This window comes from Salmo trutta, chromosome 12, assembly GCF_901001165.1.
Source record: "Salmo trutta chromosome 12, fSalTru1.1, whole genome shotgun sequence".
NCBI lineage: Eukaryota > Metazoa > Chordata > Actinopteri > Salmoniformes > Salmonidae > Salmo > Salmo trutta.
Window position 1 is genome coordinate 8,181,496 of NC_042968.1, and position 26,908 is coordinate 8,208,403.

A 26,908-nucleotide genomic window follows, 5' to 3' on the forward strand; every position below is an offset into this window, starting at 1 on the left:
ATTTCATAAATTACAAAATTACATGACCCTCCCCCTGGACTAGATAACAAAAAAATACTAAACCCTCCCCTTGACTGAAATTGAAAAAGCAAGACCCTACCCCAATTTCCTCCAGGTAACCATTCTGTACATTTAGATTAATCCCTTAGCAGATGCTTTTATCCAAACGTGCATGTGCATACATTTTACGTGTGGAGAGTAACTGTAAAGAGAGTTATTAAAAAAAGGATTGATTTGTGGGGCTGATACTAGTGCTATACACTATTTGTTTCTTAAGGTTAGATGGCTGAAACTGAACTATACTACTGGATACAAGAGGTAGAAAATGTCAAAACCTTCATCACCTCTTGTTGACGTGCCACCCTTAAGACATTGAGAAGTAGATGTAGTAAAGTGCTACCCAAATTTTGACCAGCAGAACACAGGCCGATAGAAAAATAGATTAGAGCAAAGGGAAAGATAGCGCAATATTTTCGCTTACGCAACCCTAAGAACAAAGGCACTATAGTCTACCGGCTTCATACAGTAAAAGACAGATTCTTCATAGCTATGCTACTCATAAACAGCTTCTATGTCTCTGTTAGCACTTATAAAGGGGAGTGTTTATCATTTAGGAAAGTGCTCAACCCTTTTCCCCATCTTCTTGCACTTTGCCCACTTGTCACTCTGTTCAAAAGACTGGCAGCCATCTTGACCCACACACGAGTAGCCGTAGCCCACTAGACAATTAGCCTCTGCCTCTTTTGGCCGCTCAGAAATTCTGTAGATCAGGGCTCTCCAACCCTGTTCCTGGAGAGATACCCTCCTGTAGGTTTTCACTCCCAGTTGCAACTAAACTGATTTCATTCAGCTTATCAACAAGCTAATTATTAGAATCAGGTGCACTAGATTAGGGTTGGAGTGAAAACCTACAGGTCGGTAGCTCTCCAGGAACAGGGTTGGAGAGCCCTGTTGTAGATTGATGCGGTTCTATATAGTTGGAGGAGGCTTCGATCTGGGAGCTTGGCGGGTCTAGCTCTCTCCGTGGACAGACTTGCAGAGTATCCGCAGGCGAGACATGACTTCGTCCCAGTCCAGGTAGGCTCCCTCCAGGTGTCTCACCCGGTCTGGGTGGCTCTGAAAGCTCTTCCGCCCATGGAGCAGGCGCCAGTTGTCAAAGGTGACCAGGTCGCCTGCAGGAGGAGGTGGAGGGATATGCCGACTCAGTACTCGAGATGAAAGTTAAAAGGAATAGGCTACCTCTCATGTGCTAGTACAGTATGTCACATAGATAACGAATAGTTATAGACGGTAAGTCTACCACCTCTACAACATTTGTAACTACAATGAATTAAATATTTTACAATACAATCCTATTCATATTGCCAACTTCTTATCCAGGGAAGCTTCACTTTAACTGCTAATGTTGAAGGGGCACACTCATGCACACACACACTAACCAGGCTCCATCTTGTAGGTGAGCATGTTTTCTGGTCGCGTCATCAGCTGGACGTAGGCCTTGAGGGAGCTGTAGAAGGCCTGGACCTGGTGCAGGGGAAGGTCCAGCACAGAGTCCCTGGTGGCATTGTTGTAGTTGATCCGGACCACCCGCCCATCACTGTCAACACTGCTCAGAGAGAGGAGGGGTGCGTGTCAACCTTATTTCAACTTTAGAAAACGATGAAAAGGGACTGCATGTTGGACATCTAGGTGTTGTTGCATAATAAGACTCAGCAGTTGTCAAGTGTCAGATGTACATATCTGATACAATCTTATAAGAACGATCAGTAGCAGTATATATCAATTCCCACAGTGACCTTGCTTGCTCACTTAAAATTATCTTCTTTCCCATCAGTTGCAGGCTATGTTCCCTCAAAGAATGTTGGGCACTGAGCAACATTCTGTGCAACTTCCGGGGCGCGTTTATGGTGAACAGAGGCTGTACCCGCTTTAAGTTACAGTTTTAACAGTGGCCAAGTAGGCTACTGTGGCTATTTGATCATAATGTAGGCCTGCTAGAGTGGCCTACCGTCAAAAACAATGAAGAATAATGCATCCCATAACAGCCTACAGTAGCAGCAAATGTGTGATGTACAAAGTAGGTCTACATTCCATGAGACTTTTGAACAAAAAGGCTTGATATTAACCTGTTTAGCGAACTTGTCCTTCAGACAAGGAGGTGACTGAACATGTTGTGTGATTTGATGCAAGAATCCACAAAATTCATTATTATTACCTGACTAGCTTTTCAAAGATGGCTAGAAATGCACACATTTTGTGGTCTTGTAGGAAGCAACCACTCCACCATTGTTGACAAAACATATTAGCTATAACTGGGCTAATAACTCACTAACTAGCAAAGAATATGAACAAATGTGCACAGGTGGCTACATGCAGCCCTCGCTTTGATCTCAAAACAAGCGCATCTACTCACAACCACTCACGCTGTAAACACTGTCCAGTTCAAAGTGAATGGCACAGATCCATATATGGTAATGCGTGGGCTGATATTTACTCTGCGCAGCAGTGCAAGGGGAGCTGCGCGCCTGCGCATAGCTTAGAGTGAACATTGGTTGAAGGTTGTGTATTATACATTTGTACTGCCGTTTACATTCTGAGCAGCAGATGGCGACACATATCCATCAAGCTCCTAAATCACATCCATGTAGCTTTAAGATAATCCTGAGAATGTGACAGACAGTCAGTCAGTCAGTCTGTCGGTCCATGTGCTACCTGGAGCAGTTCTAGACTGACCTCCTGTCAAGTCACATTAATATGTAAGCTGAGTGATGGCTCTTATGTGTGCAAAAAACAAGCCAATGCATCCATGTCTTATGTATTTTAATGGAGTGGCGCTCACTCACTCTATGATGTGGTTCTTGGACTGCACCATGAAGTCGCAGTAGTCGGACCCTGTGTCGGTGAAGTCCACCCGCAGGGAGGTGAGGGTCTTGAAGGCCTCGGGGTCTTCTCTCCTCAGTTGATCTGCCATGTGGAAGCCGTCCACTGCTTCACTCTCCCCGCCCTCGCCAGCTTGGCTCAGGCAATGCAGGAACTGCACCTGCAAACAGCCATACAGGATATTAGTACCGTTGCTAACAGCCATCCCATACAGGATACATACATCTTACAATATGGGGGGTGGGGACTGTGTGCAGTAAACTACTTACACACGTGTGTGTGTGTGTGTGTGTGTGTGTGTGTGTGTGTGTGTGTGTGTGTGTGTGTGTGTGTGTGTGTGTGTGTGTGTGTGCGTGCGTGCGTGCGTGCGTGCGAGGGCGCAAGAGTGTTTTATCCAGATATGACTCAGGTGTCTGACTGATAGTGGGAAAGTAGAGGATTAATGTAGATTTCATGAAGATGACGGTGGATCCTGTCTACTCACTCCAGGTGGGTAGTGCAGTGCTGGATAGTCAGTGTGGAGACCGAGTTTGCCAGAGGTGTAGGCCACATTGTTAGCCTGGGATTTGTCCTGCACCTGCCATGTGTGCCTGAGGAAGGAATGAGAAAAGTTGAGAAAGGTCCATTATTAATGATTATTAACTAATTATCTAATCACAAAGGTGTTGAGCACTAATGACCAAGGCATTCTCTTTGGAAACATTAAAAAGGTTCAAGAGCAACAGGACATGGAAAAAGTTACTCATCGTCCTACATTTCTAGTATTTTGTTAAATGGATACTGTTGAAATAGTATGTCAATTGTGACCCGATTCAGGAAACTAGGCGTATGTCGCAAGTCACGACTTCACAGGAGAGCCGTTTGAACGTAAAAATGTTTTTAAATCAAAATGCGTTTTCAGCCAGAAATGCCTTCTCGAACATGTGAACTTTCATGCCATCTGTAAATACGAATAAAGTTGTTAAATTAAGAGCCTAGTTGGTTTAGCCAAAGAAAAAGTCAGGAACCTTCCCGCTAGCCAGGATTGGCTGAGATAATGAGTGGGCTGGACATACCGAGAGATGAGTTTCAGATTGTTCTGCGGTGTAGCATCTTGTGTCTATAAAATGAGCTGATCGTTATGTGTAGATAATCCTTTCTACTGCAGTTTTTTTCTAAAGATATAACGTTAGCCATGGAGAACTGCAAATATGTTGCTACTGCTCAATAACATTGCTGCTCTGAATTTATCAGGTGCTATCGACAAAGGTCAGTGGGAAAAAGTTGTGAAGGACTACTTTCTGGAGGACGATCGTGCCATGCTGACTCTCCCGGACTCAGAAAATGAATCAGACAATGAAGAAATCCCTGATTTAGGTAAAAACATTTTCATTGAAGAAGACATTCTAGAGTCTTCTGATGACAGTGATGGCGAAGAAACGGCGATCAACAGTGTTGTTATCACGGAAGAAGAATGAGTTTTGAAATCAGTGGAACATAACGGGCCAAACAAGCTGTGCAAACTAAACGGAAACGACACAGGACGTCTTATTTAATGAAACGGGTTGCAGTCTGCCGTGAAGGTCTCATCCTACCTCGTCTATCACTGATTTTATTTGATTTATTTTTTATTTCACCTTTATTTAACCAGGTAGGCAAGTTGAGAACAAGTTCTCATTTACAATTGCGACCTGGCCAAGATAAAGCAAAGCAGTTCGACAACATATAACAACACAGAGTTACACATGGAGTAAAACAAATATACAGTCAATAATACAGTAGAAAAAAATAAGTCTATGTACAATGTGAGCAAATGAGGTGAGATAAGGGAGGTAAAGGCAAAAAAAGTCCATGGTGGCAAAGTAAATACAATATAGCAAGTAAAACACTGGAATGGTAGATTTGTACTAGAAGAAAGTGCAAAATAGAAATAGAGATAATGGGGTGCAAAGGAGCAAAATAAAATAAATAAATACAGTAGGAGAAGAGGTAGTTGTTTGGGCTAAATTATAGATGGGCTATGTACAGGTGCAGTGATCTGTGAGCTGCTCTGACAGCTGGTGCTTAAAGCTAGTGAGGGAGATAAGTGTTTCCAGTTTCAGAGATTTTTGTAGTTCGTTCCAGTCATTGGCAGCAGAGAACTGGAAAGAGAGACGGCCAAAGGAGGAATTGGCTTTGGGGGTGACCAGAGAGATATACCTGCTGGAGCGCGTGCTACAGGTGGGTGCTGCTATGGTGACCAGTGAGCAGAGATAAGGGGGGACTTTACCTAGCAGGGTCTTGCAGATGACCTGGAGCCAGTGGGTTTGGCAACGATTATGAAGCGAAGGCCAGCCAACGAGAGCGAACAGGTCGCAGTGGTGGGTAGTATATGGGGCTTTGGTGACTGTGATAGACTGCATCCAGTTTGTTGAGTAGGGTGTTGGAGGCTATTTTGTAAATGACATCGCCAAAGTCGAGGATCGGTAGGATGGTCAGTTTTACGAGGGTATGTTTGGCAGCATGAGTGAAGGATGCTTTGTTGCGAAATAGGAAGCCAATTCTTGATTTAACTTTGGATTGGAGATGTTTGATGTGAGTCTGGAAGGAGAGTTTACAGTCTAACCAGACACCTAGGTATTTGTAGTTGTCCACATATTCTAAGTCAGAACCGTCCAGAGTAGTGATGCAGGACAGGCGGGCAGGTGCGGGCAGCGATCGGTTGAAGAGCATGCATTTAGTTTTACTTGTAATTAGGAGCAGTTGGAGGCCACGAAAGGAGAATTGTATGGCATTGAAGCTCGTCTGGAGGGTTGTTAACACAGTGTCCAAAGAAGGGCCAGAAGTATACAGAATGGTGTCGTCTGCGTAGAGGTGGATCAGAGACTCACCAGCAGCAAGAGCGACATCATTGATGTATACAGAGAAAAGAATTGAACCCTGTGGCACCCCCATAGAGACTGCCAGAGGTCCGGACAACAGGCCCTCCGATTTGACACACTGAACTCTATCAGAGAAGTAGTTGGTGAACCAGGCGATGCAATCATTAGAGAAACCAAGGCTATTGAGTCTGCCGATGAGGATGTGGTGATTGACAGAGTCGAAAGCTTTGGCCAGGTCAATGAAAACGGCAGCACAGTATTGTTTCTTATTGATGGCGGTTACGATATCGTTTAGGACCTTGAGCGTGGCTGAGGTGCACCCATGACCAGCTCTGAAACCAGATTGCATAGAGGAGAAGGTGCGGTGGGATTCGAAATGGTCGGTAATCTGTTTGTTGACTTGGCTTTCGAAGACCTTAGAAAGGCAGGGTAGGATGGATATAGGTCTATAGCAATTTGGGTCAAGAGTGTCCCCTCCTTTGAAGAGGAGGATGACAGCAGCTGCTTTCCAATCTATGGGAATCTCAGACGACACGAAAGAGAGGTTGAACAGTCTAGTAATAGGAGTTGCAATAATTTCGGCAGATAATTTTAGAAAGAAAGGGTCCAGATTGTCTAGCCCGGCTGATTTGTAGGGGGTCCAGATTTTGCAGCTCTTTCAGAACATCAGCTGAATGGATTTGGGAGAAGGAGAAATGGGGAAGGCTTGGGCAAGTAGCTGTGAGGGGTGCAGTGCTGTTGACTGCAGTAGGGGTAGCCAGGTGGAAAGCATGGCCAGCAGTAGAAAAATGCTTATTGAAATTCTCAATTATAGTGGGTTTATCGGTGGTGACAGAGTTTCCTATCCTCAGTGCAGTGGGCAGTTGGGAGGAGGTGTTGTTATTCTCCATGGACTTTACAATGTCCCAGAACTTTTTTTAATTTCTGTTGCAGGAAGCAAATTTCTGCTTGGAAAAGCTAGCCTTAGCTTTTCTAACTGCCTGTGTATATTGGTTTCTAACTTCCCTGAAAAGTTGCATATCACAGGGGCTGTTTGATGCAAATGCAGAACGCCATAGGTTGTTTTTGTGTTGGTTAAGGGCAGTCAGGTCTGGGGAGAACCAAGGGCTATATCTGTTCCTGGTTCTAAATTTCTTGAATGGGGCATGCTTATTTAAGATGGTGAGGAAGCCATTTAAAAAAAATAACCAGGCATCCTCTACTGACGGGATGAGGTCAATATCCTTCCAGGATACCAGGGCTAGGTCGATTAGAAAGGCCTGCTCACTGAAATGTTTCAGGGAGCGTTTGACAGTGATGAGTGGAGGTCGTTTGACCGTAGACCCATGACGGATGCAGGCAATGAGGCAGTGATCGCTGAGATCTTGGTTGAAAACAGCAGAGGTGTATTTAGAGGGCAAATTGGTTAGGATGATATCTATGAGAGTGCCAGTGTTTACGGCTTTGGGGTGGTACCTGGTGGGTTCATTAATCACTTGTGTGAGATTGAGGGCGTCAAGCTTGGATTGTAGGATGGCTGGGGTGTTAAGCATGTCCCAGTTTAGGTCACCTAGTAGCACACGCTCTGAAGATAGATGGGGGGCAATCAGTTCACATATGGTGTCCAAAGCACAGCTGGGGGCCGAGGGTGGTCTATAGCAGGCGGCAACGGTGAGAGACTTGTTTTTAGGGAGATGGATTTTTAAAAGTAGAAGTTCAAATTGTTTGGGTACAGACCTGGATAGTAGGACAGAACTCTGCAGGCTATCTCTGCAGTAGATTGCAACACCGCCCCCTTTGGTCATTCTATCTTGTCTGAAAACATTGTAGTTAGGGATGAAGATTTCAGAGTTTTTGGTGGCCTTCCTAAGCCAGGATTCAGACACGGCTAGGACATCCGGGTTGGCAGAGTGTGCTAAAGCAGTGAATAAAACAAACTTAGGGAGGAGGCTTCTAATGTTAACATGCATGAAACCAAGGCTATTACGGTTACAGAAGTCATCAAAAGACAGCGCCTGGGGAGTAGGAGTGGAGCTAGGCACTGCAGGGCCTGGATTCACCTCTACATCACCAGAGGAACAGACGAGTATGAGGATAAGGGTACGGCTAAAAGCTATAAGAATTGGTCGTCTGTGACGTCCGGAATAGAGAGAAAAAGGAGCAGGTTTCTGGGGGCGAAAAAATAGCTTCATGGTATAATGTACAGACAAAGGTATGGTAGGATGTGAGTACAGTGGAGGTAAACATAGGCATTTAGTGATGATGAGAAAGATATTGTCTCTAGAAACATCATTGAAACCAGAAGATGTCATAGCATGTGTGGGTGGAGGAACTGAGAGGATGGATAAGGTATAATGAGCAGGGCTAGAGGCTCTACAGTGAAATAAGCCAATAAACACTAACCAGAACAGCAATGGACAAGGCATATTGACATTAAGTCATGCTTAGCCGAGTGATCAAAGGGTCCAGTGAGAGTTAGATAGCTAGCCGAGCCATAGGTAGCAAGCTGGTAGAAGATGGAGGAGGTCTGTTTTTAGCCACCTCGTGCGATTCCGTCTGTAGATTAGTGGGGTTCCGTGTGGTAGGGGGGACCAGTCCAATTGGCAAAATAGTTAGTTATAGTGGCCCAAGAAAATTGTCCGATAGACCTATTCAGATAGCAGCCGATAAGACAGCTAACGATTAGCGGGCCGCAGATGGGCATTCGGGTTACGTCGCGACGGAGGGGCCAGTTGGATAACTCCCTCGGGCAGATAACGTCAGTGGTCCAGTCGTGAAGGCCCGATGGGGTCCGCATCGGCAGTAAAACGGGTCCGGATAGGTGATTGTAGCCCAGGAGAGGCTGATGGAACTCTTCAGCTGGCTAGCTCCGGAATAGCCCAGGAGTGTCTGATGAAACGCTTCAGCTGGCTAGCTCCGGAATAATTTATGTTAACTCCGGGACCAACGTTGCCAATAGTCACTCAGGTAGCAGCTAGCTAGCTGCAAGATCCAGGTGTAAATGTCCAGAGCCTGTGGTAGAAATCCGGGGATATGGAGAGAAAATAGGTCCGATAAGCTCTGGTCTGAGTCGTGCTGTACAAAAATTGGCGATAGCTTTTCGAGCTAATGGATAGCTGAGGACCGCTAACCATGGGTAGCTGAACTACAACGTTAGCCAGTGAACTGGAAGGAGACGCCTTCTGTCTCCTAGCGATGAACATACTTTGGTGCGAAAAGTGCAAATCAATCCCAGAACAACAGCAAAGGACCTTGTGAAGTATCTATATCCACAGTAAAACAAGTCCTATATCGACATAACCTGAAAGGCCGCTCACCCAGAAAGAAACCACTGCTCCAAAACCGCAATAAAAAAGCCAGACTAGTTTGCAACTGCACATGGGGACAAAGATCATACTTTTTGGAGAAATGTCCTCTGGTCTGATGAAACAAAAATAGAACTGTTTGGCCATAATGACCATTGTTATGTTTGGAGGAAAAAGAGGGAGGCTTGCAAGCCGAAGAACACAATCCCAACCGTGAAGCACGGGGGTGGCAGCATCATGTTTTGGGGGTGCTTTGCTGCAGGAGGGACTGGTGCACTTCACAAAATAGATGGCATCATAAGGAAGGGAAAATTATGTGGCTATACTGAAGCAACATCTTAAGACATCAGTCAGGAACTTAAAGCTTGGTCACAAATGGGTCTTCCAAATGGACAATGAGCCCAAGCATACTTCCAAAGTTGTGGCAAAATGGCTTAAGGACAACAAAGTCAAGGTATTGGAGTGGCCATCACAAAGCCCTGACCTCAATCCTATAGAAGATTTATGGGCAGAACTGAAAAAGCATGTGCGAGCAAGGCCTACAAACCTGACTCAGGAATGGGCCAAAATTCACCCAACTTATTGTGGGAAACTTGTGGAAAGCTACCCAAAACGAAAGACCCAAGTTAAACAATTTAAAGGCATTGCTACCAAAAACAAATTGAGTGAATGTAAACTTGACCCACTGGGAATGTGATGAAAGAAATAAAAGCTGAAATAAATAATTCTCTACTATTATTCTGTCATTTCACATTCTTAAAATAAAGTGGTGATCCTAACTGACCTAAAACAGGGAATTTTTACTAGGATTGTCACGGCTGTCTTCGTGAAGAGAGGACCAAGGCGCAGCGGGTTGCGTGCTCAACATTATAATTTATTAAATGTGAACACCAAAAAACAATAAACAAAGAAACGACGACAGGAAACAGTTTTGCAGGCTACACCAACACAATGCAAAAACAACTACCCACAATAAACAAACAAAACACATCCCTAATTATAGGACTCTCAATCAAAGGCAACTACAAACACCTGCCTCCAATTGAGAGTCCAACACCCAATTACCTAACATAGAAAATACTAAACTAGAAAGAACATAGAAATACAAAAACATAGAACATAACCCAAAACCCGGAAATAATAAATCAAACACCCTTCTAAACAAACCACCACCCCGAACCACATAAAACAAATACCCTCTGCCACGTCCTGACCAAACTACAATCACAAATAACCCCTATACTGGTCAGGACGTGACAAGGATTAAATGTCAGGAATTGTGAAAACTGAGTTTGAATGTATTTGGCTAAGGTGTATGTAAACTTCCGACTTCAACTGTATGTATGGAATTCTATGTGATAAGTGTGCGTGTAACAGTATATAAAGTATGTTAATGTACACAGCATTTTGGCAGTGGTCAAAAGTACTTTAAAGTATTTTTACTTAAGTATTTTTTGGGGGTATCTGTACATTACTTTACTATTTATATTTTTGGCAACTTTTACTTCACTACATTCCGAAATAAAATAATGTACTTTTTACTCCATACATTTTGACATCCAAAAGTACTTGTTACATTTTGACAGGAAAATTGTCCAATTCACACACTTATCAAGAGAACATCCCTACTGCATCTGATCTGGCAGACTCACTAAACAGAAATGCTTCGTTTGTAAATTATGTCTGAGTGTTGGAGTGTGCCCCTGGCTATCTGTCAATAATACAAATTAAAAAACATCTGGTTTAATATAAGGAATTTGAAATGATTTATACTTTTACTCAAGTATGACAATTTAGTACTTTTCCCACCACTGGATGTGGCTGGGGGTTATAGCATTTATTTCACATCAATTTGTGAATGTGTGATCTAATATTTATAAAATATTTTTAGCATCTGGACACTTTCTGTTTACCTGAAATCTTTCCTTATTGTAGGCTACTACCACTTTTAGTCTTACTCTCTACTACACTACTCACTGTTTAGCACATGACCTCACATGTGAATCCTTAAAGAGATGGGTGGGGCTGGCTTAAGAGGGTGTGAACAATGCTGAATGGGTGTAGACCAAGTATTCCCAAACGCGCAAAATAAAAAAATTATTCACATTAAATAAAAAGTTCCAACGGGGCTATACATTTGGGTGAGGTTTTTTTCTTGTCTGAGTAGCCTCGTTTCACTGACAAAAGTAAAATTAAACCATCTAGTGTTCAGCAAAATAACAACACAATGTCAAATACAGGTAGCCTAGTCAAATAATTAACATCCATGCACATTAACAATTACTCTCTCGCGGGAATTCCACTAACGGTCTGTATGTAGCCAAACGTAGCTGCTGCTCATGTTGGTATCTGTAGTGATGGCGCAAAAGCCATGACAGGGAGACATAGTGGAATGGTAAAGCGCGTGCAAGTAGTTGCTCCCGACGCCACTTGGGTACACTGCAGCATCCACCGAGAGGCTCTCGCTGCCAAGGGAATGCCTGACAGCTTGAAAGACGTTTTGGATACTACAGAGAAAATGGTTAACTTTGTTAAAGCAAGGCCCCTGAACTCTCATGTATTTTCTGCACTATGCAATGATATGGGCAGCGACCATGTAACGCTTTTACAACATACAGAAGTGCGCTGGTTATCAAGGGGCAAAGTATTGACAGGTTTTTTTTTTTTTAATTGAGAGACGAGCTTAAAGTTCTCTTTACTGACCATAATTTTCACTTGTCTGACCGCTTGCATGATGACGAATTTCTCACACGACTGGCCTATCTGGGTGATGTTTTTTCTCGTCTGAATAATCTGAATCTAGGATTACAGGGACTCTCCGCAACTATATTCAATGTGCGGGACAAAATTGAGGCTATGATTAAGAAGTTGGAGCTCTTCTCTGTCTGCATTAATAAGGACAACACACAGGTCTTTCCATCATTGTATGATTTTTTGTATGCAAATGAACTCAAGCTTATGGACAATGTCAAATGTGATATAGCGAAGCACCTGATGGTGTTGGGTGCACAATTACGCAGGTACATTCCCAAAACGGATGACACAAACAACTGGATTCGTTATCCCTTTCATGCCCTGCCTCCAGTCCACTTACTGATATCTGCGCAAGAGAGCCTCATCGAAATTGCAACAAGCGGTTCTGTGAAAATTTAATTTAATCAGAAGCCACTGCCAGATTTCTGGATTGGGCTGCGCTCAGAGTATCCTGCCTTGGCAAATCGCGATGTTAAGACACTGATGCCCTTTGCAACCAGGTACCTATGTGAGAGTGGATTCTCGGCCCTCACTAGCATGAAAACTAAATACAGGCACAGACTGTGTGTGGAAAATGATTTAAAACTGAGACTCTCTCCAATACAACCCAACATTGCAGAGTTATGTGCATCCTTTCAAGCACACCCTTCTCATTAACCTGTGGTGAGTTATTCACACGGTTTTATATGTAAGATGGTGAAATAAAGAGCTAAATTATTGATTATTATTATATTATTATTTGTGCATTGGTCCTATAAGAGCTCTTTGTCACTTCACACGAGCCGGGTTGTGACAAAAACTCACACTCATTCTTATGTTTAATAAATGTATCGTATAGCGTGTGTGTGGCAGGCTTACAATGATGGCAAAACAAATTTGAGAGTGTACTGACCCTGGTGCTAGAGGGGGTACGCAGCTGGAGTTTGAATGTTTGAAGGGGTACGGGACTATAAAAAGTTTGGGAACTACTGGTGTAGACAAAGGAGAGCTCTCCAGTAGGTACCAAAACATTCAAAGGCCCTTTTCTCAAAAGTGAGTGTATCAACTTTCAAAGCAGAATTACTTTCCCATTGTTCCTCAAAAATGCTGTGTATGATACACTATTTTGTTGCACTGAGTCTCTACTTTTATCCAATGTAAAAAAAACAATTTCAAATGTTGCTACATAAGACCGAATCCAGCTGATGAATCACAATTATACTAGGTCTCTTCTTTGCTCTTGGCATGGAGTATCTGTGCTCAAATATATGCAAATATGTGCCCTGGTATTTTGTTGTGTCTCTTGGGTTGTTATTTGTGGAAGACATAAATACTGCAGCTTCTTTGTTTTTTTATATATAAACAAAAACTGCAGCTTCTTTAATGACATGTCTCTTGCTTTGGTTCGCAGCTGTTAGCTTCCACCGACCTGGGCTTAACTGCTGGCTGTGGGATGCTTGTTGTTCCAACCTCAGCTTTGATTATTGACCAACATGCAATCATTGGAAAACTAACTGGATGATCTACAATTAAGACTATCCTACCAACGGGACATTGAAAACTGTAATATCTTATGTTTCACCGAGACGTGGCTGAACGACGACACGGAAAATATAGAGCTGGCTGGCTTCTCTGTGCATCGGCAGAACAGAGCAGCTGCGTCACCTACCAACAGTCAATTAGGTTGCATGTCCATAAAACCTCTAGTTAATCCAGACTGAAGGTAACAATAGTAAGTTTAGCGTTCAGTCTGGTTTAACCAGGCTGCCCATGTTATCCTCAGTATACAAAGGAGCAGATAGCTGAGAGTAGCAATGGTTTCTATAATTAGGATGTTTAGGAAAAATTGGACATGATGGCAAAGTTCAACAAACGCACCTTAGTAAATCTACTGCGGTGGAAATATAAAGCTGTGTGGAAAATGCAGATCTTTTAGAAATGATATCACAGTGGTTTGGTTTAAGATTATATGACGCTAATAAAGTCAGATGGCATGGTTTCTCACCCATAGAACGTCAGTCGGAGGTATCCGATCCTCTGGCTGAGGCGGGCCACCTGACCCTGCTCCACCGGCGCCCCCTTCAGGTAGACAATGCCCACGCGGCGTAGAGCCAGCAGCCAGGCCAGGGCGGCCTTGTCGTCGTGGAGGACCTCCTCGAAGTTGGCCGTGGGGATCCGCAGCTCTGAGTCCCAGTACGCACGCTCTGAGAGAGCCAAGGAGATAGATGCACTTCATTAAAGTATTGTATCATCCTGTATGGTCTGTATCATACCGTCCTGTATAGATAGTATCAGTTTGTCAAAGTTCCCAGGTTTTTCCGAAATTCCAGTTGGAGGCTCCCCAGAATCAGGAGGGAATAAGCTGGGAGGGAAGGAATCCTTCAACTGAAAATCCTTGAAGCAGGATTTCTGAAAAACCTGGTAAATTTCCGGAATTTTGCAACGTCAGAATTTTGCAATGCATAGAGAGTGCAACTTCTAACTCTAGAGATACAAATTTCGGCCATTTTCTACCAATATTGACAACTGACAGTTTCTGCTCTGTGAAGTGATTGAACTGCCTGGGGTGCAGGTCGGGGACAAAATAACATGTCCTGGTTTGTTTGCCTTGGTTTCAGGACAGCTCAGGTTGTCATAACCACATGGACAGACACCACAGCCTGTCAATGAACAATGGACTCTAATGGCAATATGTGTAACGCTCCCAGTCACAGTCTGTACTGTCTGTATATAATGTGTCTGTGTGTCCATGAAACGTTTCCTCCAAGGGATAGGAGGGAGGGAGGCCAGCTCGCTATGGTTGAATACTCTGTGAGGAGGAAGGGGAAGGGGGAGAGAGGGGTGAGAAGAGTACATGTCTCGACTGACAGCAGTGGAAAAAGCCTCCCACTGCTTCGCTTTGCACCAAGCTGGCTTCAGCCCTTTTTCCATAGAGGCTCTCTCCAGTGGCTCCTGCATTGCAGACGCAGCTGCCGAGCTCATTTAGTGTGTGGCTGTGTGTATGTGTGTGGGGGGGGGGGGGGGGGGGTTACAACAAACCTCTTCAGTAGCAATTCATCAGGATTAAGTGGAGAGAAAATCCAAGTCAGATGTTAGAAAGCTTCACTTTGCATCAACTCAGTTGATGTAATTATTTGTGTGGCGTAGTCAATGGATTTTAATCCGTGAGTACAGCTATGGTAACACATGGAGTCTCTACGTGTCTAGGGGCTTTACAGGAATATGCTGCAGCTTGATTGTCACTCTGGGGGATGACCCTGACCCTTTTCACCTGCAACAATGAGTCATCGAGATACAATGATATCTTTCACTGATATTGATGACTTAACCCACAGCAGGTTTTTACATCCCCTTTCGCGCTGTCATCTCCAAAACAACTCTCTGTCAAAAAGTCAAGAAGAACCCCCCTCCCCCAATCCAAACTCTGTAAATGAAGAGGGTTGAACAATGTTTGGAAGGGAAATAAAATCTTTATTAAAGGCTTGCTATTCTTGAGGGTCACCGACAAAGAGAAGGTTGAAGTATGAGGAACTTCTATAATAAAGGCTAGTTCCTTCTGTTACAAGTACTCCCATGAAATCAGACTAGCCCATAGACACCATTTGACCAGCCGGTATGTATCTGCACACAAAGGGGGACATAAAGTTCTTGGCTAGAGGCAGAACGGTGCTTCAAGGACAGAGCCCTGAGGTTTTGGATATCACACATGACGGAGTAAGCCATAACAGCAGAGGTAAAAGCATGTCGTATCGAATTAGGGGTTTTGGCTGAACTTGCCTTCCCCCTGTAAATTGACATTTTCTTGTCTGGTAAACTTGTCATGTTCGGCTAACATCACTGGTTATCTCCTGATTGACTCAAGATCAGTATTAACTACCGTCACTGTTATGTTTTAAACCAAGGACCGTTATGTTTTGAACAAATCGATTTTCAATCCTTGAGGGCCAAGAAAAATGTAGAGAGCGAGAGTAAGGAGAGGAAAGGATAGGAAGGCAGAGACAAATGGAGACAGAGAAAAAAGCGAGAGAAAACGGAGAGTGGAAAGGAGCATAGAGAGAGTCAGAACAGATAGCGCTAAACCCGGGTAGGCCCTTTAGTGGGTGATGGATGGGGTAAGAGAGCGGCTGGCTGGGCAGTGGGCCCGGGCTGGAAGGGTTCAGATGGTGCAGGGCCCAGAACATTCGGCTTGGTTATTGGTGTGTAATGCTCGACACTCAAATTCTCACCAAGCGCAAAAATCGCTGCTCCGATTTCCTGGAACGTGTAGCGTTAGTCCACCAAGCCAGTCAGCGATTAGTCTCTCTGACTCTTGCATCGTTTCCAGCCGGGGTTAACTGAGATACGATGTCAGGCTGTGTGTGTGTTTGAGAGAGAGCTAGTGCCTGTCCTAGTACGTATGTGTCGAAGAACGCAGGAGTTTTAATGTGACACTATTAAGCTTGTGTATGTACGTGTTATCTAGTCTGTTTGATGGGAGTGTGTATTTGTAATTCCTTTCCTCCCTTCCGTTGGTCTTCTGCGGCTTTTCCAGACGAGGAACTCTCTCTCTCTCTCTCGTTGTGGAGTTCCCCAAAAAGCTGCTCTGTGTGTAAACAGGGTCTTTCACAATTCAATTACACTAGATCAACTTCCTCACAAGGTCAACTGTGGAGGTCAGTTCTTTTCGACTGGAGGTATTAGACGCCGTATTGTATTTGTTGTGAAGGCCTTCACAAACATGGTGGCATTCATCAGTGCTTTCATTGCAAAGGGGGCTGATGCCAGTGAGTGTGCCCACTACAACAATCAGGACAAGCCTGCAGCGGAACTGAAATTTTAGATGAATGGAATTGGGTGTTATAATCAGCCAGAGAAATGTTATCTAGTTGAATACAGAGGTTTCCGCAAAATAACTACAATCCTGTATCCAATCATGTGAGAAGTGAAGTCGCATAAACACACACACACACGTCACCACATTGTAGCTGTTGAAGTCCCGTTTACAAAGAGCCTGTGTCTTAAACTGACGTGGCACAGCTAGTCCTTCTCTGGAGAAGGCTTCTCACCCTCCATCCAGTACAACAAACTAACCTTTCTCTGTTTAATGGAGAAACCTGCACCACAGAGCCACCTCTGCCTTCTCATCTTTAATAAGGAGTCTGGTGACCAATTCCAAACCGACCCCCTAATCCCTACCTCTACCCCATAGTACTTTTCATAGATCTGGAAGACTTGGATAGGAGTCATCAATAATAGCTTTCCCCTCGTTATAGCTCGACCTAACCCTCAGATGGGCTGGATGGAATTTCCCCATGTTGCTTACACCTATTCAATCTATTCAGATTTTGAATATCATCACTCTCCTGAGCAGTAAAGCTGAACTGAGCTGTGCTGTGCTGGCCTGGTTACACATCCGCCGAAGCAAACCATACGCATCCAAGTGTGTGTGTCTGTGTATGTCCATGCGTGTGTGGCGCTGTGTGTGTGTGTGTGTGTGTGTGTGCGCATGTGCTCAGCGGGAGAGATTCATCTCCTTGATCGACAAATCAGTGTGTGTACATGGAAATGGTGAGGTTTGGGGGAAAGATGCGTGTTTTTCCATTGATGCACCAGGGCAGCTATGTTTTTAGGAGCCTTGTTTTTTTTCCAAACTGATCTGTTCTCACGTATCGGCCACAAGAGCACGTAGGTCCAGAGGGTGTCTAAATTCATACCAGATGAGTCAAGGAAGACACAGACTCCCATTAAATCAAAGGAAAGACATATCAGCTGCTGCTTGGATGAGCTGGAACCAATCAAGTTCCATTAGGACTAACTGAGGCCAATTTGGGGCAAATTAACGTAACATTCAGACAGTTTGCTAGTTGAGCTGATGAGAGTACTTTAGACAGCGAACCTAGCGAATGCAATATGTATGCCGTTAAGTAACTATTTAAAAAAAAAGAATTCATACTTGTGTTCATCTCTAAGCCAAGCTAGTTATCAATTAGGTCCTCATTAAAAAGTGATAAAGAATTCTATCCTATTTTATTACGATTTACAAACATGGCTTGCTTGCTAAAACTACATCAGAGCAAAATGTTCCATTCCTTGGTGGCCAAACAGGGACAGTCTTAAGTATCTATCTCATTATACCACTAACAACTGGCCCAGAGTCAGATTAGGCCCGTTTATCTCATGAAAGGATGCTTTAAACTGATGCAAGGCGAGCTGATCCAAAATCTGCGCCGCAGGGAAGAGAGTGACTCAGTAGGCACTATGGTAGTGACTAAGCAGACAGTGAGTAAAGGTGTTGACACATATCAAATCTTATTTGTCACATGCGCCGAATACAACCTTACAGTGAAATGCTTACTTACAAGCCCTTAACCAACAATGCAGTTTTAAGAAAAATAAGTGTTAAAGTAAAAAATAGATAAATAAAAAATACAAGTAAAAAATAATTAAAGAGCAGCAGTAAAATAACAATAGCGAGGCTATATACATGGGGTACCGGTACAGAGTCAATGTGTGGGGGCACCGGTTTAGTCGAGGTAATTGAGGTAATATGTACATGTAGTTAGAGTTAAAGTGGCTATGCATAGATAATAACAGAGAGTAGCAGCAGCGTAAAAAGGGGGGGGGGGCAATGCAAATAGTCTGGGTAGCCATTTGATTAGCTGTTCAGGAGTCTTATGGCTTGGGGGTAGAAGCTGTTAAGTATTTTGGACCTAGACTTGCCGCTCCGGTACCGCTTCCCGTGCGGTAGAAGAGAGAACAGTCTATGACTAGGGGGCCTTCCTCTGACACCACCTGCTATAGAGGTCCTGGATGGCAGGAAGCTTGGCCCCAGTGATGTACTGGGCCGTACTCACTACCCTCTGTAGCAGTCGGTAGAGAAGAGTCCAGAGGAAGATGTGTGAGAAAAGACTGTGGCCTCTTGGATAAGCCAGCCAACACTGCTTCGTCACCTCACGGTAGGTAAAAGGCTCAAAGTACGCTAGCCAGAAAGTGAGAAAACACCACGTCATTCACCGAGGATAATCCTCATCCTCCTCAAGCATTCAAAGAGAGCTTAAGGACACGGTAGTGACAGTTTACAGGCTTTATTACTGTTCACAGGATGCGGCGAGTTGGAACAGTTGATAAACATACAGAAGATAATGACTACTACACTTAGAAGAAAAGGTGCTATCTAGAACCTAAAAGGGTTCTTCGGCTGTCCCCATAGGAGAACCCTTTGAAGAACCATTTTTGGTTCCATGTCGAACCCTTTAGGGTTCCATGTAGGACCCTTTCCCCAGAGGTTTCTACATGGAACCCAAAAGGGTTCTGCGTGGAATCAAAAAAGGGTTCTCCTATGGGAACAGCCGAAGAACCCTTTTTTCTAAGAGTGTACTGATAATGTTAATAATGTAGGCCTAGAAAGATAATGCCTAATAATAATGGGAATAATAACCACACTACTGTTGGAATATAACGAGTGCTATCCGATATTTCTCATGGAGGGGTGATTGAAACAGATCCACAGCCCCCCAAAGCCACATCTCCCAAGACAAGGGTTTTAGAAACCGAAAATGACTATAGTACCATTCCTAGAATGCCATTGGAATAAGAAGGCAAAACAACTCACGGTTGCTAAGGTCCTCGGTAAGATACACAGGAAGTGGAAACACTAACAAATATAATGATGACAAACACTCCTTGTAGATTCCAATCTCCCTGTGCACAAAACAAGTCTTTGAGTGTTTGCTTGTATACTACACACACTATGGCTTCAAGCTCCAGCCTGGACGATTTAAGTGAGGTCAGAACCAGACCTGGTTTTAAAATAGTACTTGAAAAATGTAAATACTTGTGCAACCCCACTCGCCTGGCACTCGAGACAGGCTCAAAAATGCCAAATAGCCTACTATTTGAATCCAAGACTGGTCAGAACAAGGTCCCCTCAGTTGCACGGGGTGGATAAACAACAGGGCAAATTGGTTCAACGACTTGAGTTTGGCTTAAAAATGGTGTCTCTAAACATCCACTTCCATTCAGCTTGCCTTTAATTAGTATTCCATATGGCAGAGGCGGGGGGTTGAACAGGACTGCACACAGACTCCACACCTTGCCGAAGGTCTCAAGTTATTAAGCTATTTCACATACGGCCACTGCATACCTCAGTGATGTAGTCTGGTCTATATGTGTGAGAGCGACATCCTCTGGGCTACAGATTGACAGGCTGCACACTTTGACAGCAGCAGTGTCTGGGGAACCCCATACAATTACAATTGATTGGAGGCATGTGGTCCTGGAGGTGGTCAGCACAGCCGCCTCCGGACTACACGTGCCCCCCAACAGCGGGGGTTCAAATCCGTTGTGCCAGTTTCTGTACTGTCCCTTCTCCCACTCATTTCCATGCTTTTTTTTTAGGTAAATGGTTAGGGGGAAACTCCTAATTCCTACAAACCTCAAAAGGCAAATAACAAGTGAGGAGTGATTCAACTCATATTATCATATTAACCTCGGCATCTCCCGCGTGTGCTACACTTTGACAATCTGACCGGTCTTCTGGGAAAAAAGGAAAACTTTTACAGATATTCCAAACTAGGTCTGTCTGTGAGTGGAATAGAGAGAGAGAGAGAGAGAGAGAGAGGGAAAAAAAGAGAGGGGCCTATAGGGAGCTAGGTAGGGATGTGAACAAAACTTGAGTAACAAAACTTCCAGATGTGAACATTGTTTCACCATCCATTCATCTAAAAGCGTAAACTTTTCCAGGGTTTTTGGCAGGAGGAATTTCAGACCAGACCTCAGGAGGATATAATTAAACCCAGAGACAGGGGGCCTGGTGTGTGTGTGTGTGTATGTGTGTGCGCGTGTGTGTGAAAGAGAGAGCCAGACAGAACATGAGCTAAACTCTGTCTGGTAGGAGCACTCCTGGTGCTGAGCTAGCAACAGTTGAAGAACAAAAACCCTGCACGGACAAAGTGTGTGTGTGTGTGTGGGGGGGGACCTCTTACACCTGTACTAAAGGAGAGAAGGAAGGGGTGGGTGGGAAGGTAGCTATCCACACACACTGTCTTTAATCACTCTAGAGTGGAAACAAAGCAGGAGCCACTGAAACCTGTGGATCCTTCAGGACCAGGTGCAGAAACACCATCTAGTCTCTCCTCAGTTGAAATGCAGCTAGAGCCTTCATTTCACCTTCAATACTGCCTTGTACACTGCTCTTTCCATGACATACAGTAGACTGACCAGGTGACAGCTATGATCCTTTATTGATGTCACTTGTTAAATCCACTTCAATCAGTGAAGGGGAGGAGACAGGTTAAAGAAGGATTTTTAATTACGACACGGCATGTGGTGCATGAAATTTATTCTTGGATGTTACACATATTCAAGTTTAACAGTCTGTGCTCAACACTTAGCTAACCAGCTGGCCATTTAGATCACTTGTAACAAGCAAATACTGATATACAGTAAATACGCTTATTGGTATCAATAATGTTTTTCTAAAGTACTTGTGGCCTGCAGCATATGTTTTCTTTAAAGAACTGAAAATTCAGTTAGTGTGGCACAAAGAAAATATCAATCAAAAAGTAACATTGGAATTTGCACAACAGGATGCTTGGTTTAAGTACTGTATGAGGGCACAGAATCATACTTTTTTTCAGATAAATTCTTCAGGGACATTTTCAAGAACAAAAAGCATTTATCTCATGGGTCTTCAGAGCACTGTAGCAGTCAGCTACTGTTAGACTAGACAAAAATAGAATGGACACTGTCAGCATGGGTGAATTGGCATTGTGTGTGTGTGTGTGTGTGTGTGTGTGTGTGTGTGTGTGTGTGTGTACTGTAGCAGTGAATTTCAATATACAGAGACACATGATCAACACAAACTAAGGGCTATGAAACTACGTAGGCCCTACCAGTTTGGGATTGGATCAAATTCAATAATTACATTTAAAAAAATGATTTATCCTGATTTATTCCAGAATTTCTACTTTCAGCGACAGTGGGGAAATTTCCATATAGCAGTTCTTGGCATAATAGTCTTACCGTTTAGGAAGAGCTCCTCTTGTAGGGCTTGTCTGGCAGCAGGAGAGAAGCACCGTTTCCTCAGCCATTCTGGGTCAAACTCGCTGGTGTGCTGGTCCGGCCACACTATGGACACCTGAGGACAACCACAGAGGTTGGTTAAGGGTTTGCGTGAGAATCCCAAACCTTTCCCAAAGGCAGCTCACACTAGTGTAGCACATGTGGATGTGTGAAACTTGCTCCTCAGCCTGAAATGTCCCCACTTGCACCAGCTAATAGCTAGCTTTTCACGTGGCGGCGACTGATAAGACGCTTCAGGAAGAGTTCGCGCCAGGTATGGGCTGAAAGTGGTACTCGCTAAGCAGCGTGGTGTCCTTTACACTCAACAATATTGCCATCTACACTGAACAAAAATATAAAAGCAACATGTAAAGTGTTGGTCCCATGTTTCATGAGCTGAAATAAAAGAGCCCAAAAATGTTCCATAAGCACAAAAATCTTATTTCTCTCAAATGTTGTGCACAAACTTGTTTACATCCCTATTAGTGAGCATTTCTCCTTTGACAAGATAATCCATCCACCTGACAGGTGTGGCATAGAAGCTGATTAAACAGCATGAACATTACACAGGTGCACCTTGTGCTGGGGACAATTTTATTTTTATTTTATTTATTTCACCTTTATTTAACCAGGTAGGCAAGTTGAGAACAAGTTCTCATTTACAATTGCGACCTGGCCAAGATAAAGCAAAGCAGTTCGACAACATACAAAAACACAGAGTTACACATGGAGTAAAACAACATACAATCAATGATGCAGTAGAAAAAAATAAGACTATATACAATGTGAGCAAATGATGTGAGATAATGGAGGTAAAGGCAAAAAAATGCCATGGTGGCAGAGTAAATAAAGTATGGCAAGAAAAACACTGGAATGGTAGATTTGTAGTTTGAAGAAAGTTAAAAGTTAAAATATAAATAATATGGTGCAAAGGAGCAAAATAAATAAAATAAATAAATACAGTAGGGGAAAAGGTAGTAGTTTGGGCTCAATTAAAGATGGGCTATGTACAGGTGCAGATAATAAAAGGCCACAATAAAGGCAGACAATAAAAGGCCACTCTAAAATGTGCAGTTTTGTCAGAGAATATAATGTTAATTTCTCGATCATACCTTACTCCAACGTCGTTTTAGAGAATTTGGCAGTACGTCCAACCGGCCTCACAACCGCAAACCACATGTATGGTGCTGTGTGGGCGAGAGGTTTACTGATGTCATCGTTGTGAACCGAGTGCCCCATGGTGGCAGTGGGGTTACGGTATGGGCAGGCATAAGCTACGGACAATGAACACGATTGCATTTTATCGATGGCAATTTGAATGCACAGAGATACAGTGACGCGATCCTGAGGCCCACTGTCATGCCATTCATCCCCTGCCATTACCTCATGTTTCAGAATGATAATGCATGGCCCTATGCTGCAAGGATCTGTACACAATTCCTGAAAGCTGAAAATGTCCCAGTTCTTCTTTGGCCTGCATACTTACCAGACATGTCACCCATTGAACATGTTTGGGATGCTCTGGATCACGCGTACGACAGCGTGTCCCGCCAATATCCAGCAACTCTGTACAACCATTGAAGAGGAGTGGGACAACATTCCACAATCAACAGCCTGATCAACTCTATGCAAAGGAGATGTGTTGCGCTGCATGAGGCAAATGGTGGTCACATCAGATACTGACTGGTTTTCCTATCCACACGCTTACCTTTTTTTTAAGGTATCTGTGACCAACATAATCATATCTACAGTACCAGTCAAAAGTTTGGACACATTCTCATTCCAGGGTTTTTCTTTATTTTTTACTATTTTCTACATTGTAGAATAATAGTGACTACATCAAAACTATGAAATAACACACATGGAATCATGTAGTAACCAAAAAAGTGTTAACAAATCAAAATCTATTTTATCCTGTTGAAAAACACTAAGCGCAAACCAGATGGGATGACGTATCGCTGCAGAATGCTGTGGTAGCCATGCTGGTTAAGTGTGCTTTGAATTCTAAATAAAATCATTGACAGTGTCACCAGCAAAGCACCCCCACACCTCCTCCTCCATGCTTCACGGTGGGAACCACACATGCAGAGATCATCCGTTCACCTACTCTGCGTCTCACAAAGACAAATATGGACTCATCAGACCAAAGGGCAGATTTCCAGCAGTCTAATGTCCATTGCTAGTGTTTCTTGGCCCAAGCAAGTCTCTTCTTCTTATTGGTTCCCATTAGTTGTGGTTAATTTGCAGCAATTAGACCATGAAGGCCTGATTCACGCAGTCTCCTCTGAACAGTCGATGTGTCTGTTACTTGAACTCTGTAAAGCATTTATTTGGGCTGCAATTTCTGAGGCTGGTAACTCTAAGTAACTCTGTGTCTTCCTTTCCTGTGGCGGTCCTCATGAGAGCCAGCTTCATCATAGCGCTTTATGATTTTTGCGAATGCACTTGAAGAAACTTTCAAAGTTCTTGAAATTTTCCAGATTAACTGACCTTCATGTCTTAAAGTAATGATGGACTGTTGTTTCTCTTTGCTTATTTGAGCTGTTCTTGCCATAATATGGACTTGGTCTTTTACCAAATAGGGCTATCTTCTGTATACCACCGCTACTTCGTCACAACACAACTGATTGGCTGAAACGCATTAAGAAGGAAAGGCACACCTGTTAAGTTAATTGAAATGGATTCCAGGTGACTACCTCAGGAAGCTGGTTGAGAGAATGCCAAGAGTGTGCAAAGCTGTCATCAAGGCAAAGGGTAGCTACTTTGAAGAATCTCAAATATAAAATATATTTTGATTTGTTTAACACTTTTTTGGTTACTACATGATTCTATGTGTTATTTCATAGTTCTGATGTCTTACTATCATTCTACAATGTAGAAAATAGTAAAAAATAAAATAAAAACCCTTGAATGAGTAGGTGTGTCCAAACTTTTGACTGGTACTGTACATTCCCAGTCATGTGAAATCAATAGATTAGGGCCTAATGCATTTATTTCAATTGACTGATTTGTGCAAAGGCACTGCATCTCAGTGCTGGAGGCGTCAATACAGACCCTGGTTCGATTCCAGGCTGTATGACAACCGGACGTGATTGGGAGTCCCATAGCGTAGCGCACAACTGGCCCAGCATCGTCCGCTTTAGGGTTTGGCCAGGGTAGGCCGTCATTGTAAATAAGAATTTGTTCATAACTGACTTGCCTAGTTAAATAAAGGTTAAATAAAAATAAATAAAAAATATGAACTGTAAATCTTTGAAATTGTTGCATGTTGCGTTTATATTTTTGTTCAGTATAAATTAACTTAAGTGGAGTAGGATGAGTGCCATTAGATTGACACGGATATAAGGTCAGTTTTACATTTCCCTCCTTATGGTTAAATTGAGGGAAGATAAGTTCATCCAAGATATGTTACCTTGTTGTTGTCAGTGACCTGGACCCGGTCGACCCCAGTGTGGATGTCCAGCTGGGAGAGCAGCAGGCTGCGAGCCTGGGCCGACTGCAGGGTACACAGTGGGCATTGACAGTTGTCCCTAAGCCATGTGTACGGGTACAGGCTCTGTCCGCTGCCCTCCCACTCAACCTCCAGTAGCCTTTCCTGCTCCAGCGCCCGGACCTGCCTCACCCCAGGGCTGTCCCCCAGGGCGGTGGAAGCGAGCGGGGCGGGTGCCTGGGTCCCGTGCCCACGGAGCTGCCTCCAGGTCAGGTGAAGAGAAGGAGATGAGGAGATGGCGGCTGCCCATCCAGGCCTACCCCCAGCCCTCAAGACATGGCAGGCCAAGACGGAGCTTCGCTTGAGCATGGTCGGCAGGGTACATCGTGCTATAGTGGTCGTCCACATCCTCGAACCGAGACCTCCGGATGAGAGCCGAAGGGTTGTTGGAAAGGACAGTACACACTGGGATCCAAGTCATCATAAATATGCCAACAGTTAATAACAGTACAGGTCAAGACACATGTATGCATGTATTACTTGGTTTTTTAAAACTTTTATTTGGAAGTTATTTTTTAATTATTGTTTTAAATGTATTGTATTATCTAGACATATTTCACCATAAATGGAATTGAGATGTTTAAAAAAAAGTCACTAATTCAAATAGTTCTATTTAAATAGGCTAGTTTGAGGCAAAAGGTGTAATAATACAAAATGCGCCTTGCTACCACACTGATGAGGAGAATAGGACCTTGCTATTTTTTGTATCCAAAATTGCTTTCATTTGTTATTTACAAGCGCGACAACATTAGGTCGTCCCTAGACACCACAGACAAAGTCATAAACCCCGCCAAGTTCTACAATTTATCTTCTTAAAATGTGATTTTAAACATTACCCTAACCTTAAAAACACAATGCTAACCCTAATCTGGAAACCACAACATTGCGCGATACAATTTTTGTCGTAGTTGTTATTATACTGTTCCGTGATACTTTGCATGTTTCCGCTTTGGAATCTAGATGAAAGGTCAATACATGGGCAAGCGTCCCGGAAGCAGCTCGCACCACAGCTTTAGAAAAAGGCTAATATATATAATAGATTGCCTTATTTTGTGAAACCTTACAAACTATATATATTTGTTGAACTATTTGTACTTATGCGAGTCTGAACTGCTAAGCTAGGTTTACTGTAGCTATCTGCCCAGGCTAGCTCTCGTTCTACTACTAGCTAACGTTACCGTAGCTAGCTACGATTACCATTTAATTTAGCCTCCAACGACAAAATAGTTGACATTAGACGCTCCCTTGCTGATATTAATTGAATGATTTACGAAAAGCCAGTGTTTGTAGCGAGCTAGCTAGCATATATCCCATTCATTTATGTGGAGACAGCGAGCTAACGTTACTGTATAACTTATTTAACGTTACCTTGCTTTCCCAACGCAACCAGACATTCCAGTCACAACACATGCTATATTTACCGGCAACATTACAATATGTAGTATCTAAAAAAAGAATTATGAAAAATGGATATACCTGTATTATTTTGGTAGGCTTCTAAACTTTTGAATGTTCTTTGTCAACGAAGCGTCTATCAAAAATGCAGTGCCGACTGTCAAACTAGGGGAAAGGTTAACACGTGGGTGAATGACATAACCACTGTGGTTGTGGGAGAGTCGGTGGACTTTGCTGACATGATA

General features: G+C 43.4%; 1 protein-coding gene across 2 annotated transcripts; it reads right to left on the minus strand.

Moving 5' to 3' along the window:
* Positions 1 to 634: 634 nt before the first annotated feature.
* On the minus strand, positions 635 to 26,852 carry LOC115202859 (gamma-butyrobetaine dioxygenase). Of its 2 annotated transcripts, none has more exons than XM_029766949.1 (8): positions 26,745 to 26,852; positions 25,191 to 25,673; positions 21,740 to 21,854; positions 13,743 to 13,941; positions 3,365 to 3,470; positions 2,844 to 3,040; positions 1,440 to 1,606; positions 635 to 1,172 (listed from the first exon to the last, which is right to left on the minus strand). In XM_029766949.1, exons 2-8 carry the CDS (start codon positions 25,614 to 25,616, stop codon positions 1,012 to 1,014), a joined length of 1,371 nt encoding a protein of 456 aa, XP_029622809.1. In that variant the 5' UTR covers positions 25,617 to 25,673; positions 26,745 to 26,852; the 3' UTR covers positions 635 to 1,011. The 2 variants fall into 2 exon arrangements, with proteins under 2 accessions (XP_029622809.1, XP_029622810.1); XM_029766950.1 differs by having other exon boundaries at positions 25,191 to 25,630; positions 26,745 to 26,850.
* Positions 26,853 to 26,908: the final 56 nt, after the last annotated feature.

Excerpts from the sequence above, each read along its gene's own strand:
- LOC115202859 (XM_029766949.1), bottom strand. The coding sequence starts at position 25,616 with ATGTGGACGACCACTATAGCACGATGTACCCTGCCGACCATGCTCAAG. Across the intron at positions 13,942-21,739 it reads AGAGGAGCTCTTCCTAAACG|AGCGTGCGTACTGGGACTCA; the intron begins GTAAGACTATTA and ends TGGCTCTCTCAG. Across the intron at positions 1,607-2,843 it reads TCCAAGAACCACATCATAGA|TGTTGACAGTGATGGGCGGG; the intron begins GTGAGTGAGCGC and ends CTCTCTGAGCAG.